Raw genomic sequence first — 18,995 nt, forward strand, 5'->3', positions numbered from 1 at the left:
GGGGGTGTTGCTCAGTGGTTAAGCACCCCTGGATTCAATTTCTGGTACCAAAAATACATACATACTGTATGTTTAGAGAATAATGACAGGGTGTTAAAGCCTGTTTAAAAGAAATGTAATTTTTTTTTTTTTTTCAGAATATTTTCCATTCACTTTGGTTGATGCTATGATGCAGGAACTTCTGATAAGGAGGTCAACTGTATTCACAGTTGTAAGTGGTTTTTCACAAATGCTCTAAGAGAGGCAACAGGGGCCTATCATCAGGTGTGCTGGCGAGGTGTGTCGGTGATACCCTCAGCTACCTTGACGAGGTCTGCTTCCTCAGATGCTGAAGGACATCATCAGAGAAGCAGAGGCCAGTGTAGAGTAGAAAGTGAGAAACTTCAATAAAGGAAAGTAGAACAGACTTCTCCCAGGGAGAAGGGGCCGAAGGCGGAATCCCTGGGATAAGCAAATCTTGCCCTTTGTATAGGTTCTGTTCTCCTGTTCTTCTCCCTCATCTCTTTACTTCCTGCCTACGTGACTAGGCCCAGGAGATACAGGTGAAATGACAAAAAGGTGAGGAACAGATGGGCGGGGCGGAGGCCTAAAGGAGTGATTGGGCAGGTAGGGGCCCAGGGGCATTAATTAGCAATTCCTTGCCTGCAGCCTTTTGAAAAGGTCGGCAAGAGTAGTTAAATTTGGTAATTCAATGGGCTCCAGAGATCTTTAACATTCCATTCTCCCAAGGACTTTGCCAACTTTCCAGAAGCAGATGGCCTCCATTTTCTTGATTTGACCTGATTCCCTATTCTACACTAACTGCCTGTTCTCAATTCTGGCTTCATCAACATTGAACTTTCTCAGGCAGGTTTATTAATGGAGGTGGGGTCTTCCTAAGGATGGGACCATGTCTTGATAGAAGCCATGCTAGAGTGGGGTCAAGTCTCCTAAGTGCAGGGACTCGGAGGAAGTTGTCAAGTCCTGAGAGAATTGAGAATTCTGCAGTTCTCTCTCTCTCTCTCTCTTTTCCCCCCAGTACTGAGAATTGACCCCAGGGGTCCTCTAGGCCCTACCTACATCCCCAGCCTTTTGTATAATTCATAGTGAAACAGGGTCTCATTAAATTTCCCGGGCTGGGTCTCAACTTTCGATCCTCCTGCCTCAGCCTCCCAAGTTGCTGGGAGTCCAGGTGAGTGTCACTGTGCTGGGTCACAATGCCTCTCTCCCCACACACTGTTTAATCTTCCAAGAACTTTGAAAAATAATATTAGTTGGTCTCATTTTACAGATGGAGAAACGGGCAGAGAGATTAAATGTGTGACCTAAGGCCATACAGATGATGTAACCAGGAGTCCCACTCCTCTTCTGTGGCTTCTCTGTTCTGGACTTAAGCCAGCTCCTGTCTGCCTTGGAGTCTTGCTAGGAAAGGGCCCCTCAAAGACCTGCAGGGCAGCTAGGAGCCTGGAGAGGGCAGAGTCATTATCTCAGTAGAAGAATGCTGACCACTGATGACCTCTGAGGATCTGCAGACTGGTGGCTGCGAGCCCCAGGCACACCTAGCACCCTACAGCCTCCACCCCAGCCTCAACTCCTCCAGGGCCTCCTTGCCTTCACCCACACGGGTTTCAGCCTCAAGCCCTCTTCTTTCTTGCACCCTGAGAAGTCTTCAGTCAATAAACATATACTCTGGTGGCGCAGCGTGAGCTCACACAGAGGCCATGAGGTCATGGAACTTACATTTAGTGAGGGGAGAGAGAAACCAAATTTAAAAGTAAATAATAGGGTATGTTAGGAGGTGAGAGGGGATGAACAGAAAGCAGGGGTGGGAGATAAGCGTGCAGACAAGAGGAAGGGGTGTGACTTTTAAGTAAGGTGGCCAGGCAAAGCCAACCTGAGAAGGTGATGTTTGAGAAAAGACTTGAGAGAAAGGAAGCCAGACAGACATCTGAGAGAAGAGCTTTCTGGACAGGTGCGCAGGCAGTGCAAAGGCCCAGGGGCGTTTGTGATTCTCCATGAACAAATGGAGGCTTGGGTGGCAGAGCAGAGGCAACGAGGGTAGAGAAGGAGGAAGAGAGTGAGGTGGGAACCGTGTCAGAGGAAAAATGAAATCAGATGTTTTATTCTGTTTCCTTTGGCTGCTCTGTGGAAAATGAGCTGAAAGAGAATGAGTCACACACAGAGGAAACCAGACTGGAATTAATTCCACAAATCCACAGGAGGGAAGAAAAAAGCTTGGACCAAGTGGTTAACAGTGAAGGGGGACCTGATATGATGGCACATACCTGTAATCCCAGCAGCTCAGGAGGCTGAGGCAGGAGGATTGCAAATTGAAAGCCAGCCTCAGTAATTTAGTGAGGCCCTAAGCAACTTAGTGAGACCCTGTCTCAAAAAAAAAAAAAAAAAAAAAAAAAAAAAAAAATTAAAAAGAACTCAGTGATTAAGCATCCCTGGGTTCAATCCCTTGTGCCCAAAACAGACAAACCAACAAAATAAACATGGCCGGGAGTGTAGCTCAGTGAAAGAGCACCCTGGGTTCAATTCCCAGTACCACAAAACAAACCCAAAAACAGTAAAAGGGGAAAGAAGGGTCAGGCGGTCAGATTCCTTTTCTTCTTTGTGCTAGAGATTGAACCCAGGGGTGCCCTACCCCTGAGTGACATCTGCAGCCCTTTTTAAGTTTTATTTTGAGGCAGGCTCTCACTAAGTTCTCCAGGCTGACCTCAAATTTTCAATCTTCCTACCAAGTAGCTGGGATTACAGGCAGGTGCCACCATGCCCCGTTGATATTTCTTAATATATTGTCTGTTTCAGAAAAATTCAAATTTACAGAGCAGTTGCAACAGACACCCATCAACCACCATGTGGCTTACTACCTGTGAATACTTGGCCACATATGCTGTATTTTTATCTCCTGTTTTATCATTATTTTACTTATTTCGTTTGCAGTACCAGGAATTGTACCCAGGGCCTCCCACATACTAGGTCGGCACTCTACCCCTGAGTTCCATCCCCGGCCCTTGTTTTAAATTTTATTTTGGCCTTGAATTTGCAATCCTCCTGTCTCAGTCTCCTGATTTCAACTGGGATTGCAGCTTACTAAACCTTGCTTCTTATATGATTATTTTTTACTGCTATTATTTTTGTGGGGAACTGTTTAAGAGGAAGTCTGTGACTGTTCACTCCTACATATTTCCAACGTGGATTTCCTAAGAACGAAGATACTCTCATAACCATAATTTACTGGTCAAATCCAGGAAGGCTAAGATTAATTCAACACTGTTATCTACAATCTACATTCAAGTTTTTCTAATTATCCTGACAGTGTCTCTAACGACACCCCTCCCATCAGAGGTCCCACATTGCAGTCAGTCATCATATTTCTTTGCTCCTTTAAGATCTGGAAGAATGTCTTAGTCTTTTTTTTTTTTTTTTTTTTTTTTTTTTTTGCGGTTCTGGGGATCGAACCCAAGGCCTTGTGCTTGCAAGGCAAGCACTCTACCAGCTGAGCTATCTCCCCAGCCCCTCTTTTCTTCTTTTTAAGAGACAAGATTTCACTGAGTTTCTTAGGCTGGCCCCAAACTCCTGGGCTCAAGCCATCCTCCTGCCCCGACTTCCCAAGTAGCTGGGATTATAGGCATGTTCCATGCCACTCAGTTTTGTTTTGCTTTGTATCAGGGATTGACCCCAGGGGCACTCAAACACTGAGCCACATCCCCAGCACTTCTTATATTTTATTTAGAGAGAGTCTTGCTAAATTGCTTAGAGCCTCACTAAATTGCTAAGGCTGGCTTTGAACTTGCGATCCTCCTGCCTCAGCCTCCCAAGCTGCTGGGATTACTGGTGTGCACCACTGTGCCTGGTAGCAAGCCATGTAATTTTGCCTGATGTTTTTCTTCTTCCCTTCCTTCTTCCTTTCCTCTTTCTTTCTTTCTTCCTTTCTTTCATACTGGGGTTTGAACCAGGAGCACTCTACCACTAAGCTACATCTCCAGCCCTTGTTTTTTATTTTTTGAGGCAGGGACTCCTCACTAAATTGCTGAGGCTGGCCTCAAATTTGCAAGCCTCCTGTCTCAGCCTCCCGAGTGACTGAGATTACAGCCCTGCCCCACTGTGCTGGACTTGCTTGGTATTTCTTGGTTAAATTCAAAGGTGTGCATTTTTTGTTGGAGATGTTGTGTCCTTCTCATTGAATCATTTCAGGAGGCCTATAAAGTAGGTTTTTCCCATTACTGGTAACTTTGGTCATTTATTTTAAGACTGGTCTGTTGGGCTGGGGATGTGGCTCAGTGGTAGCTCTTGCCTAGCATGTGGGAGGCCCCAGGTTCTATTCCTGTCACTGGAAAAAAATTGTTAGATTTCTCTACTCTAAAGTTACTATTTTCCCTTTGAAATATGTATATGTATATTTATCTGTGGGGAGATACTTTAAGACTATATAAATATTCCACACACACATGCACTGCTCCAATATTACTTAGTGATTTTAACATTCATTCTACCTGAACCAATTATTACTCTGGTGGTTGTAATTGGTCATTTTTTAACTCTATAAATTTGTTACTTTTTTTTTTTTCCAGTGTTGGGGATTGAACTCAGGGGTGCTCTACCACTGAGTTTCACCCCCAGCCCCTTTTTTCTAATTTTTTAAATTTTTAGTTGTAGATGGACACAATACCTTTATTTTATTTATTTATTTTTATGTGGTGCTGAGGAACCCAGTGCCTCACAAGTGCTAGGCAAGTGCTCAACCACCGAGCCACAACCCCAGCACCCCACCCCCTGCCCCCCAAGTCCTTTAAATTTTTTTATTTTTGAGATGGGGTCTTGCTAAGTTGCTGAGGCTGGCCTTAAACTTGCCATCCTCCTACCTCAGCCTCTGCATCTCTGGGATTACAGGCATGCATCACCACACCTGGCCTGCCATTATTTATTTTGATGCTTTGGCCTTGGTAACTCCTTCAAGCTGGTTCCTTGTCCTTTCGACATATCTTCGTTATTCTTTGAGCACTTATTTGATGCAACAAGATTTTCCAGGCTTGGCTCATGCTTTTCCTACCTCAGCCCTGGAATCAAGTCACTTTTTCAAGGATCCCTGGTTCCTTCAGGGACAGTGGTTTTTAGAAGCCAAGATCTGGCCTTCGGATGCTGGGTCTATTTTGAAGGTGGAAATGACTACAATTACAGACCAACTGGATGTGTGTATAAGAGAGGGAGAAGAGTCCCTATTTCCTTTAGCTTTTTAAAGATCCAGCTCAAATCTATTGCTTCTTCCAATTTTCTTTTTTTTTTTTTTTAAATCTAGCCTCTATTAAATTATTCATACATAAGCAACATCAGATGCAATCCCTACCCTTGGTCTTTGACCTTTAAATAAGCCTAGCTCTGAATCTCATCTCTAGCCCTTACTGGCTGAAGGAGTCTGGGCAGATCTCTTAATCATTTTGTTCTTAGACTGGTTTCTGTTCTTCACCTGTAAAATGGGGGTCATGACATGGATGTCACAGGGTTATTTCAGGAGTAAATGCTGTGTGTACAGATCACACAGTGCCAAGCCTGGCTCATCCTAAGCTCCTCAGGCAGTTATTCAACCTCTCAGCACCCCTGGCTTCCTCACCTGAAAACGGACTCCCTGGAGGAGCAAGCAGTGGCAGGCAGGGAGAGTCTTTGACGCTGAACCTGCAAATGGTAAGTGCAGTCCACACTGCTGCAGGCTGGTAACTTGAGGTCACACCTAGTTCCCATTTTTGTCATCTCTCCCTCCATCCCAGGGTCTCTTATCTGTCTTGGCCATGTCACACACGATTTTTGCCTCAGTGGGTTTTGTTTTTCCCCAAAATGTTGCACAACACACTGAAGAATAGTTTTTTAAAAAAATTATTTAGTTGTAGATGGACACATATCTTATTTATTTTTATGTGGTGCTGAGGATCAAACCCAGTGCCTTGCACGTTTGAGGCAAATGCTCTACCACTGAGCTACAGCCCCAGTCCATCAGTGGGTATTATTTTAAAAGATGAGAATCTTTGTGCAGTCTTACATAATTTTTTTTTGTCTTTTTCTACAGTTAAAATATTTTTTCACCTTTAATTACTTTGCAGCCATTTACCTATTGATTTAATTGCTTTGAGACAGGGTTGCCAAGGCTGGCCTCAAACTTGTGATCCTCTTGCCTCAGCCTCCTCAGCGGCTGCGATTGCAAGGATGTGCCACTACATCCAGTTTTGCAGCCAAGCATTCTAGCTTTTCTATTTGCAATAGCAAAAGGTTGAAACAAAATAAATGTCTAACAGTGGAAAGGTTTCTTCTACTTTCCCTCCTTCCTTCCTCCCTCCCTTCCCCCATCTCTCTTTCAATACATAATCATCACACAAAATAAACAAAAATATTTACTTCAGTTTTTTTTTTTTTTTTTTTTTGGTACCAGTGAACCCAGGGTGCTTATCCACTGAGCCACATCCTCAACCCTTTTATATATTTTATTTAGAGACAGGGTCTCACTGAGTTGCTTAGGGCCTTGCTAAATTGCTGAAGCTGGCCTCAAACTTGCCATCCTCCTGCCTCAGCCTCCAGAGCAGCTGGATTACAGGCATGCATCACCGTGCCTGGCTGCAGTATTGTTAATAATGATGAAATATTGGAAACAATCTAAATGTTCATCAATAAGGAGTACTTAAATTGTGATGAGTTCTATGAAACATAATGCATTTGGAAGCCAGAATCCCAGTGACTTGGGAGGCTGAGGCAGTAGGGTCCCAACTTTGAAACCTCCCTGAGCAACTTAGGGAGATGCTGTCTCAAAATAAAAAATAAAAAGGACTTGGGATGCAGTACAATGGTACTTGGGTTCAATCCCCAGGACTGTGAAAATAAATAAATAGATAGATAAATATTTTTTGAAATAATACATATGGCTGGGGTTATAGCTAGGTGGTAGAGAGCTTGCCTAGCATGCGTGAGGCCCTGGTTCCATCCCCAGCACTGCAAAAATAAATAAAATAAGATAAAAAACATATGTATAGGATATATATATATATATATATATATATATATATATCCCCAAAATATTTTTCAGTAACAAAAAAAAGTACAGAACATTATATATAATAAAATACACGAACATGCTTATATAAACAGACACTGTAAGAAATGTTTATTGGGTGGTGGGTATGAAAGTTTTCATTTTCATTTGACACTGCTGACTGTTGGGAGAAGCCATCGGCTGTGGCCCCTGAGCATCCCTTGCACATTCTTGCTGGGTGTGCCAAAGATGTGCATGGCCCTGATCTCTCTGTACCCAAGTCGTTTTCCGTGTTGTGTTTGCGGTGAGCAACTCTGAGGGATGAAGGGGTGTCTCCCTTCAGGACACGCAGTAGGCTCGCTTACCACATGCTAAAAAAGAGGGAGCACCTCACCTCAAGCTCAGGATTCCTCAGCTGCCGTTTGGGCCCACTGAGTACATGATAGAAACAAGGACCTTTCTGTGTCACCCCTGGGGGTCGCTGGGCCACATGCATTGACACAAACATACTGCTCATGTTTCTTGTTAGGCTGTGAGTAATGAATTCCTGTCTCTGACCCAGGAGTCTCATGTCCTTGGGTCAGACTAACTCATCCCTGACGCTGCCATGGACCTCTTTTAATTTATTAGGCACAAGTGTTACTTTTACAATATACAAATCATTTTTAAAGGCAAGACCCCAAAACTACATATCTCAAAATAGCTTCCCAACTAGAGGAAAGTCAGGAAACAAGCCGACCAAAGGGGGGAAAAAATACAGAGCCCTTTACTTGGGGCTGAGGGATGTCGCTCAGTGGTGAAGCCCCTGAATAGATGCACGAGGACTTGGGTTCTGTCCCCAGCACCTTGGGTGGGCTGGGGGAGAGAATCCCCTACTCTCACTTTTGGCAAACCGTCAGTAGATACATTTCCAGACTTTTCCATATAGATTCCCACATCTTTACTAGGATTATTCACACATAAGATCATAGTATATGCAGTGCTTAATAACAGTCTTGGTTTAGTTAAGCATCTCCTAATGGGGGCCATTGTGGTGACCCCCATTCCTTTTGGTGTGGTCAAGGACGTACCAGTCTGCAAAGGCTTTCAGGGCCCCCAGAGTCTGGGGTTTCCCCTGACCCTGCTACTTCCTGGGAGCTCTTGGACAGGAAATGCACCACCCTGGGTCCTGGCCTAACAGTTCGGGGGACCACAGATGTAAAGGAAACCACCCTCCCCTCCCATCTCCTCCTCTGCACCCCCTAGGTCTCAAGTGCACCTTTTTGTGCCAGCTCTCACCCTTTGCCTTCCTGTACCCCAGTTAAGATGCAACTTCCCATTCCAGAAACCCCACATCCTCTCTTGCCTCTGCTGAGCCCCCTAGTTCTCTAGCACCCCAGTGGTGGTGGGAGCTGGAGCGGGTGTGGCAGGATGCAGGGGTGAGGTGGGTGGAGCCAGGGCCCACTTCCTTTCCCCTTGGGGCCCAGTCTGCCCCAGTCCTGCCTGAACCTTAGGAGGAGTTGGAGCAGCTGGCCCCAGCTCTGCACCTTATCAAATTGAACTGGTAAGAGGGTGTGCCCGGGGTGGGCAGAGGCCTCAGAAGACCTGGCAGTATGCATATGGCTTGAAAAGGCCCTGATAGGTGATGGGAAGAAAGGATCTGGAGCCATTGGGCTACACAGAATCAGGACAGGCCTGGGTGGCATGGTTGCTACTGGAGTCTGAGCTGCCAAGGCTTGGGGTGGGGGTGCGTATGGTGGGGGTGACGGGGGAGCTGCCAGCACATTCCCTTGTTATTTTTGATAATAGTAAAAGCGAGGGTGGAAAAAGTCGTTAAACCACAAGTTGGGCCTGGCAGTTGGCAGGGAAGTGGGCAGGAGGGGAGGGCTTGGCTAGGTCCTCCCCCTAACCCCGTGTGTTCTGTTTCTCCAACTTCCCCACCCGCAGGTCCCAACTCCCGCGCATGCCTGTCACTCTGAAAATGGCCCTGCTTCTCCTTCTCTTTGGGGGCTTCTGGGTCCAGGTGGTGAGCCTAGAGACTCTGAACACCACGACGAGTTGGCCGATGTCTACCTCCAGAGGACCTACTGCTTCTTCAGTCTCAGCTATCTCTGAAGTTCTGAACCTCAACTCAGAGATCCCCACCAGGCCATTAACAAGGGACCCTACGGAGGTGGACAGCACTGGAAGCCAGATCTCAAACCCACCTTCCTCAACTACCTTTACAGACAGCGAGGTGTCCCATCATCGGACTTCCAGTGGTGCCAGCCCTGGGCCCCCTGTGCCTGAGCCAACAACATCCCAGGACGTATCCACCGAGAAGTCATCAGTACTCCCTGAAACCTCTAATGCAACAAGTGACCCTTCTGTCACTGTAGCAGTGAACTCCTTGGGATACCCAAATGGGACAAGTGAAACCATGCCATTTGACTCTCTGGAAACCGCCAGTGTGACTTATGAACTCACTGTAGTCATGGCAACTACTTCTCTGGAGACCTCCAACAAGACCAGTGCACCCTTTGTTACCATGGCAACTAGCTCTCTGGAACCCTCCAATGAGACCAGTGAATCCCCTGTCACCACAGCAACTAGCTCTCTGGAACCCTCCAATGAGACCAGTGGACCCCCTGTCACCATGACAACCAGCTCTCTGGGGATCTCCAATGTGACCAAAGGACCCTCAGTGTCTAGCCCCAAAACATCTGCATCTACTACCTCCAAGTCCTCTATAAGCATAAGCACTAGCACCCCCACAAAATCAGGGTCGAATGGCAGGCTGCTGGTACCTGTGCTTGTGGCCCTGCTAGTGGTCACAGTTCTCCTGGCACTGCTCCTGCTGTGGCGCCGGCGGCAGAAGAGGCGGACAGGGGTCCTGATGCTGAACAGAGGCGGAAAGCGCAATGGAGTGGTGGATGCCTGGGCTGGGCCAGCCAGGGTCCCTGATGAGGAGGCCACGAATACCATGGCAGGAGGGGCTGGGGGCAGCAAAGACGCTGGAGTCACTGAGATGGAGGCGTCCGGCCAGCGGCCTACACTCACCACTTTCTTCAGCAGACGGAAGTCTCACCAGGGCTCCTTGGCGCTGGAGGAGCTGAAGTCTGGGTCAGGTCCCAACCTAAAGGGGGAGGAGGAGCCACTGGTGGGCAGGGAGGAAGAGGCTGTGGAAGCCCCCACTTCCAATGGGCCAGAAGTGGGGGATGGGTCTGCACCTTCAAGCTTGTAAATAAAGCAGTTCTGAGGATCCCTGCCAGTGCCCGTCACTTTCTCCCTTAGCATGACTTCCAACCCCATCCTCAGCAGCATGTTCACTCAGCACCTCTGGACTCTCGCCCAGCATCTTTACTCAGGATGGCACCCAGCTTCCCAACCCTGATCTTCCCGCCGCCATCTTACCCAGCACCACATCTAGCACCTAGGCCAGGCGCACCTGCGGAATGTTTGTGGACTACAGGAATCGGCCTTCTTTATCAACTCTACTTCCCCCACTTTCCCCATTACTTTTTGTCCTTGGAATCAGCTGCTGAGTCTCCATGATGCCCTTACTTGATTTCTCTAAGGATCCCCCTCGGGGACACGAGTTCAGGAAGAAGAAGGAAATGACAACCCTCCAAATTCCCTAGGATTAAACTTTGTAGATTTTGTGAGTCCCGCAGTTAGGGCAGTCCTACTGGGCCAGCCCAGGGACTTCCATTCACTCTGGACTAGCCTGGAGCCGGAGCTGGGAGGAGCCATCCAGTCGTGTTCTCTGTGACATTTCCCAGAGCACTGGACTCTGGGCTGGGCCATAACCCAAGCCACCACCCTGTCCCCTACGTGTGGACTGAAGCAGCCAGTGACTTCATTACTTCTTCTTTCCCGGACAGAGGTGAGAAGAGTTCCTGGCTGGGTATAGTTCTTGGAGGTCCCACACCTGCCTGGGTCCACTCATGTGTGCCATGTGTGCAAGAGGTGAGGACTCGGTGGTGTTTACGGAGGGTAGTGGTGAGTGCAGTGTGAGGGGAGAAATTGGGCAGAGACTGAGGAGAGACCCATCCCAGGGTGGGGGACACAGGGATCGCTCAAAAATAAATGTGCTCTTGTCTGCTCAGATGGGGTGCACACAGCAGAAAATTGGACTCCCTGTAGCCCCCAAAGAACGCACATTTGATAGACCAAATGTGTCACGGAGTCAGGTTCTTCAGCTTGGCTACCATTTCCAACACACACACACACACACACAAGCAATGGAGAGGAGGGCAGACTGGGCACTGCAAAAACCACCTGTCCCTGTTGCGTGTTTGATTTGCTGTCTGCGTCTCCTCCTCCGGGGCCGAGTTTCTTCCATTCTCTGAGGGGAATCAGTGAGAGTGAGTCAGATAAGGAGAGGGGTTGCCCAGGGAGGGGAGTGCCGGGGACTTCCCCTGTGGGTCTGGGGCAGAAAGGTGGGGGCGAGTCCTACGGTGGCGCTGCCTCTGAGAGCAGCCCAGGCTACAGCCCAACAGGCTCGTGGGCCAAAGGTGGTTGCTGCTTCTCCAGAGCCAAGAGGAGATCTGCAAAGAGGAAGTCGTTGAGTCAGGGTGCAGTTGTTTGAGAGCAAACAGACTGACCTATAAAAAGAGATGTGGGAGCCGTGTGAGCGTGACCACCCTGCGGCCTGGAGGGAGGGGAGGCCTACGGATGAGGGAGTCGGGAACCGAGAGGGAGTGGAGCGTGGTGGCAGGATCTAGCTATTGCTTTAGGCTGTGCCACTGGCTCCTGGTCCTTGTCCATGGGGAAGGGCTAAGCTGGCATGGAAACGCGTCCTTTGGCAGCCAGACTGGGCACCCAGGGGCCACGCTGATCCCTTTTCCTACTTTTCCCATGATGCTGTTTGGACTAACTGCAGCCCCAGAATGGCAGAAGGGAGTTGCCCAAGTCCCTTAGGGGTACGGCAACTGCTGCCCTCGATCTGTCAAATCAAATGCCCCAATTTCAGGGTTAGAAACTACTGTCACCAGATTGAGAAGTCATCAGCTCCACCTCCCTCTCATTGGAAAGATACACTCATTTTCTGAGCCGTGATTTTCAGTTCCTGGGCAAATCCTGAAGAAAGCAGGGTGGGAAAGCACCCAACAGTAATTTCACAGTCTACAAGATCTCAAGATGTTCTGAGGGTTAAAACAGAAGCACAAACACAAGCAAATTACTAATTTCATGAGCGCAGCAAAGGAAAAACTGATGCATGGCTCACTCCTGAGGGCGGGACGGGAGGCTGCAGAGAGAGCCTGTCCCAGGGTCTTTGTCACATTCATTGCTATGTTTCTAGTGACCACGGTGCTTGGCATGTAGCAGGTCCTCAAGTGGAAAGGCATTTTTGGCAGAGTGGATAGCAAGAGCACAATAAATCTATGTTTAGCAAAACATGGGATAGATGCCTTTCAATTTTTTTTTTTTTTTTGTACTGAGGATTGAACCCTGGGGTGCTTTACTGCAGAGACACATCCCCAGCCCATTTTATTTTTCCTTTTGAGACAGAATCTTGCTAAGTTGCTGAGGCTGGCCTCAAATTTTTAATCCTCTTGCCTCAGCCTCCTAAGTCACTGGGATTACAGGTGTGTGCCACTACACCTGGCTGCCTTTCTATTCTCTAGAGGAAAAAAAAAAAAGGAGAGTGAGAATAATGAAATATAAAAATATGGTGATAGGTTCAAATGTATCAATTTGAAAATAGTTATAAGTTCATGATACTTTGGTAGTCACTAGAAATCATGTCCCCCAGTTAGAGCAGTCCTATTGGGCCAGCCCAGGGACTTCCATTCACTCTGGACTACGGTGACTATGGAGGGGGCAGTGGTACCAGGGATTGAATTCAGGGGCACTCAACCAGCCACATCCCCGGCCCTAGTTTGTATTTTATTTAGAGACAGGGTCTCACTGAGTTGCTTAGTATGTCACCATTGCTGAGGCTGGCTTTGAACTTGAGATCCTCCTGTCTCAGCCTCCCAAGCTGCTGGAATTACAGGAGTGGGCCACCACACCCTGCAGAAATCTTGTTTTTAAAAGCTATGTAGGGGCTGGAGTTGTAGCTCAATGGTACAGCACTTGCCGAGCATGTGTGAGGCACTGGATTCGATTCTCAGCACCACATAAAAATAAATAAATAAAATATAGGTATTGTTTCCCTCAACAACTAAAAAAACAAAAAGAAACAAGAACAACCAACCAAACAAATATGTATAATATAATGGTGCTGGGAGTGTAACCAAAGGTAGGGCTCATGCCTAGCATCACAAAAAAAGAAAAACAAAAAACTATGTCATGATTTGGAGGATTTGGAAGATGCCTACACTATAATGTTAAGTGGGGTAAAAAAGAAAGTTACTCATCTGTAAGTACATATGGTTTTAGGAAACTTACCAAATATTTGCTGTATACTTTTCTGTATTTTCCAAATTGTATACAATAAACATCTGTTACTTTTATTATTATTATTTATTTTTTAAATTTCTTTTTGGCGGCGGGGGGGTACTAGGAATTGAACTCAGGGGCACTTGACCACTGAGCCACATCCCCAGCTCTATTTTGTGTTTTATTTAGAGAGAGTCTCACTGAGTTGCTTAGCACCTTGCTTTTGCTGAGGCTGGCTTTGAATTCGATCCTCCTGCCTCAGCCTCCCGAGCTGCTGGCATTATAGGCGGGAGCCACGGTGCCCAGATTGTTACTTTTACATTTAGAAAAAATGTTGACAAGACATTCTGTGTGTTGACAGGGTGGCAGGGGGTGGGTGTCTGGTTTGGGGAGAGCTGTGGGGGATGAGGCCAGAAGGGCAGGTTGGTGTCCTGCAAGGAACGGCTGAGGGTGAATAGACCGGACACAGAAGAACAGGGCTGGAGAGTCACAAAAGTGGTGGTGAAGTCAGCAGAGCAGTCTGTTCCCGCCTCTCTTCCGGGGACTCAGCAAGTGGTGAGTACCACTGTTTCTCTGGCTGCCCAGGCAAGCTCTGTCCTTGCTCCCCAGGTGCCAAGTCCAGCTGACTCTTCTTCCACTGTCCCTTGGGTCTCTTCCCTCTCTCCAGGCCTCATCACCCATTGTCTGTGTTCTGTCCAGACTTCTTTGCTGAATCCTGATTCCTTTCATTCTGTGCCAGAGACTCTTCTAATTTTTTTTTTAAGTTTTATTTTAGTTTTAATTGACATGCAATAACTTCAGATTTATGGGGTGCAATGTGATATTTCAATATACACATACAATGTACAATAATCAAATCAAGGTCATTAGCACATCCATCAACTTAAACATTGATCATTTCTTTGTGGTAAAAACTCAAAATCTTCTGTTATAGCTATTTTAAATACAGAACATATTATTAATAACAGTAGTCACCCTACTGTACAATAGAACACCAGAACCCAGGGGTGCTTTAACACTGAGCTCCATCCCAGATCTTTTTACTTTTTATTTTGAGATGGGGAGCTTGTGAAAGTTCATGATTTGTTTTTTTTTTTTTAATTTTAATTTTTACAGACTGAACGTATTCTTTGGTTTGGGGAACTTGGGGTATAGCTCAATGCGTATTCTTTTTTTTTTTTTTTTTCCTTTTCCCTTTGGTGCTGGGGATTGAACTGTTTTTTTTTGCTTTCTTTTGTTTTTGTACTGGGGATTGAACCCAGGAGTGGTTCACATCCCAGTCCTTTTTATTTTTTATTTTGAGATAGTATCTCACTATGTTGCTGAGGCTGGCCTCAAGCTTGTGATCTTCCTGCCTCAGCCTCCTGAGTTGCTGGGATTACAGGCCTAGAACAGGGTTCCTGCTAGAAACCAGAATTTATTCCTCTTGTCTAACTGTAACTTTGTACCCATTAACCCCACTCCATGCTCCCTGTCCCCTCCTGAGCCTTTGGTAGTCATTATTCGAATCTCTACTTCTAAGAGATTTGCTTTTTTAGATTCCATATGAGTTAGATCATGCCATATTTGTCTTTCTGTGTCTGATTTATTTCACACCACATATGCCTTCCTTGTTATTCTCAGTGACTGAATTTCATTTACTAAAATGTTATTCCAAATACTGAGTAGTACTCCATGGTGTATATGTGCCACATTTTAGTTATACATTCTTCCACTGATGGGCAGTTGGAATTCCAACAACTCCAAAAACAAATAATCCAACTGAAAAATGAGCTAAAGATCTGAATAGACATTTCTCAAAAGAAGACATACAAATGACTAACAGGTATATGAAAAAATATTCATACCACTAATCACCAGGGGAAATGCAAATCAAAACCACAATGAGATATCACCTTGCTTCAGTTAACAAGGCTATTCACCCATACATGCCCATAATCCCAGCTACGCAAGAGGCTGAAACAGGAGGATCACAAGTTCAAGGCCCGTCTTGGCAACTTAGTGAGAACTCATCTCAAAGTAAAATTTTAAAAAGGGTTGGGGGTGTAGTTCCGTGGTAGAGTGCTTGCGCAGCATGTGCAAGGCCCTGGGTTCAATCACCATACCACAAAAATAAATAAAATAGCTATTATCAAAAGACAAAAAAAATAAATGCTAAAGAGGATGAGGAGAAAAGGGAACTCTCATACACTGTTGGTGGGAATGTAAATTAATACAGCCATTAAGGAAAACATTATGGAGTTTCCTCAGAAAGTTAAAAATAGATCTCAATATACCCAGCAACTTCATGATTGGATTTATACCCAAAGGAAATAAAGTATTTGAAGGAGACATCTATACTTCCATGTTTATTGAAGCACTATTCACAACAGCCAAGATAAGAAATCAACCAGAACCCTTCTAAAAGGCCCTGCTGTTCAGGTATTAATACTCCTGCACCCACAAGACCTGCCTCTTAAGATGGTCTTGCCCCTCCTGGTCCCACTCTTGACTGACTAGCCCTTCACCCCAACATTCTAGATTCTCCAGCTTCATCAAACTCCTGTTCCTCCCTGAATAAGTCCTGTGCTTTTTCCAGGAGCAGGAAGATTTATTTTGTTCAGAGAGCAAGCTAGTATTTTTTCCTAGTAATTAAAAAAAGTTAATTACCAGCACATTCCAGGTTCTTAAATAACAAACTTTTCTCTCTCTTACATAAATAAACAAACACATAATCACATACTGCGTATTATACCTCATCTTATATTTCTTATGTTTCTATTTTACTCTCAAAAGTACACATAAAGATCATGGTTACATCTGGACAAAGTGGCACACACCTGTAATCCCAGCCACTTGGAGACTGAGGCAGGAGGATTGTTAAATTCAAGGCCAATCTTGGTAAACGAGACCCTGTCTAAAAATAAGCTAGGGATGTAGCTCAGTGGTAAAGCACCTCTGGGTTCAATCCCCAGTACTGGGGGAAAAAAAATCATGGTTACAAATGAGACTTTGCCATTCGAAATAAAAATTCCAGATGAAGAAGGACGGATTTGGATGGGGAAAGTCTTGAGAGATCTGTCGATGCAGCTCCCTTTTGCAGACAGACGGACAGGAAAAGAGGCTCTGTACAAGGTCCTAAGGACATTTCCTTCCTGAAAATGTACATTTACACCTACTTTCTTTGCACGCCCACTTCTGTTCCTGACCGTTTGTGTCCAGTTGGAGGGGAAAGCCAGGGCAGGTACCCTGGACTCCCTAGGGCACAGTGACTCCCAGGACTGAGGGAGTGACAAACAGACCCCACTCCTGGGCTGCCAAGCTTGAACTGTGTGTGCCAGGAGGCGGGTCACACGAGGACTGTTAAGCAGTCACGAGAAGAATCTAATCAAGTAGTTCTGTAATCCCCAAAGCAGAAACAAAGGCAGACCAAGGAAAAGGAGAGAAAAAAAGGCCTTAAAGAGGTGCTTGGCTCGAGGCACTTCACAGTGGGTTCTGGGGAGATCGGAGAGGGGCCACTAGACTGTGGAAATATGAGCATTTTGGAGACTGTCTGCTTGCTGCAGTGTGCGCCTGTATGTCCCAGCCCCCTAAGCTTGTGGCATCAGGACAGCCTGGCTGCACCTTGGCCGGGATCCCAGTTCGAGCACAGCCGGCTGTTGGCCGTGAAGACAGCCACCTGCTCGCCCCTGTGTTCGCACCCGCTCTGCCTGAAGCCAGCCCACCCCCAGCTGCCCCCACAACACCCTCAAGTTCGACTTCCCACCAACTCCTCAACCGCCAAGATTCAGCTCAAATGTCACTGCCTCTGTGGAGCTGCCCCCGCCCCTGCCCTCTGCTCAGCCTCCACTCCTGCAGCGCCTCCTGTGACAGCGGGAACAACTGGGCCATAAGTGTGCGAAGGTGTCCCCCACTGTTGGAGTGTGAGCCCCTCCAAGGCCACATCTTCGTGGCTCCAGAGTCCAGGGCCTGAGACGCAGACATGAATGAGTCAATGAATGACAAAAAAAAAAACATGGTTTTGAGATAAACGTATGGCAAGGTCAGATCCGTCTTCTGGAATTCGCCAAGTTGTCCAGGAGGCCCCACGAGACAGCGCTGTTGTACCACAACTTAGACACAGTCTAAGATAGAAGAAAAGGTTGGCTTTGAAATTGATTTGCTCAGAGAATTTTAGAACAACTTGGCTGTTGAAGTGGTGTGGGAAGAATGAGGTTAGGATTCAAGTTTTCTGTTTTGGGAAGTTGAAGAAAGGTGGATGGAAATTCAGGGGCCTGAGGGGTTTTGGGAGGAAAATAGAAGTTAATTTTTAGAACTTTTAGGAGGAGCCATTTGATGTGGTGATAGTTAGAAATAGAGGCCTGAACTTGGGGCTGGAGATATGAATTTAAAGGTTCTATGAATGTAAATACCAAGTTTTTTTTTTTTTTTTTTTTTTTTTTTTGTATGTTTGTTTTTGAGACGGGGTCTTGCTATGTTGCCCAGACTGGCCTTGAACTCCTGGGCTCAAGTAATTGCCCTCAGCCTCCCAAGTAGCTGTGACTGAAGGCATGAGCCACCATGCCCAGCAGGAGTAACAGCTTTTTTTTTTTGGTACTGGTGATTAAACCCAGGGGCGCTTAACCACTGAACCGCATCCCTAGCACATTTTTATATTTTATTTAGAAACAGGGTCTCCCTGTGTTGCTTACAGTCTTGCTAAGTTGCTGAGGCTGGCTTTGAACTTTGATCCTCCTGCCTCAGCCTCCTGAGCCCCTGGGATTACAGGAGTGTGCCACCGGGCATGGCTATGAATAACAATTTTGATAATGATATTGGAAGATAAATGCATAAATTCTAGCTCTTACTATTAGCATGAGGAGGGAGCTTAGTGTACTAGTCAGGGAAGGCTAACTGCTATAACAAACATCCCCTAAGCCTCGGTGATCTAATTCAAGAGAAGTTTTCTCCTTGCTTATGTAACAACTCATTCCTGGCATTTGAAGGATGAGCATCCACAAGTTCATCCGGAGCCCCAGCCTCCTTCCATTTTGTAGCTCTGTCACTCTCCTCGGGCTTCAGAGTGTTCTGCTTTCAACCAACTGATGAGAAGAGACAGAGAGAGAAGGAAGTGTGAAGACCTTTATGAGCCAGGTCTGGAAGCCACACTGCCCACACTCCACTGGCCAGAATTCAGCCTCATGGCTGCCTCAGTGCAAAGGAGGCTGGTAATGTAGTTCTGCTGAGTGATGGGCGGAAAGGAGAACCCGGCCCTACCACGGGGAGGGAACACCAAAATTTGAGAACTGGGCAGGAAGAAGGGCCTGCAAGAGATGGAAAAGAGACATTAAAAGATAAACTGGGGCTGGGGATGTAGCTCAGTGGCAAGGCCTTGGGTCCAATTCTCAGCATTGGAGAGAGAAAGAGAGAGAGAGAGAGAGAGAGAGACACCAGGAGAAGATGGCAGATGGCATTGGGGCGGGACTGGGGAGTAAGAACAGTGTGGAGAAGGGCTGACAGCAGAAGCACTTGAGTCAGGTGGGTGAAATGAGGAGTGAACCTGAGGATGAGGCTTTCTTAAATTGCACTCTCTACATGCCTCCTCGCTTCAGCCTAACCCCAGAGGGGAAATAGGAAAGGTTCCTGTGAGGGATTTATTTATTTATCTTGGTATTGGGGATTGAACCCAGTG

General features: G+C 46.5%; 1 protein-coding gene across 1 annotated transcript; it reads left to right on the top strand.

Moving 5' to 3' along the window:
* The first annotated feature begins 8,304 nt into the window (after nt 1-8,304).
* On the top strand, nt 8,305-12,483 carry Spn (sialophorin). The gene is made up of 2 exons (XM_047534206.1): nt 8,305-8,543; nt 8,927-12,483. Exon 2 carries the CDS (start codon nt 8,943-8,945, stop codon nt 10,200-10,202), a length of 1,260 nt encoding a protein of 419 aa, XP_047390162.1. The 5' UTR covers nt 8,305-8,543; nt 8,927-8,942; the 3' UTR covers nt 10,203-12,483.
* The last annotated feature ends 6,512 nt before the right edge of the window (nt 12,484-18,995 follow it).

Source organism: Sciurus carolinensis, chromosome 18 (assembly GCF_902686445.1).
Source record: "Sciurus carolinensis chromosome 18, mSciCar1.2, whole genome shotgun sequence".
NCBI classification, from domain to species: domain Eukaryota; kingdom Metazoa; phylum Chordata; class Mammalia; order Rodentia; family Sciuridae; genus Sciurus; species Sciurus carolinensis.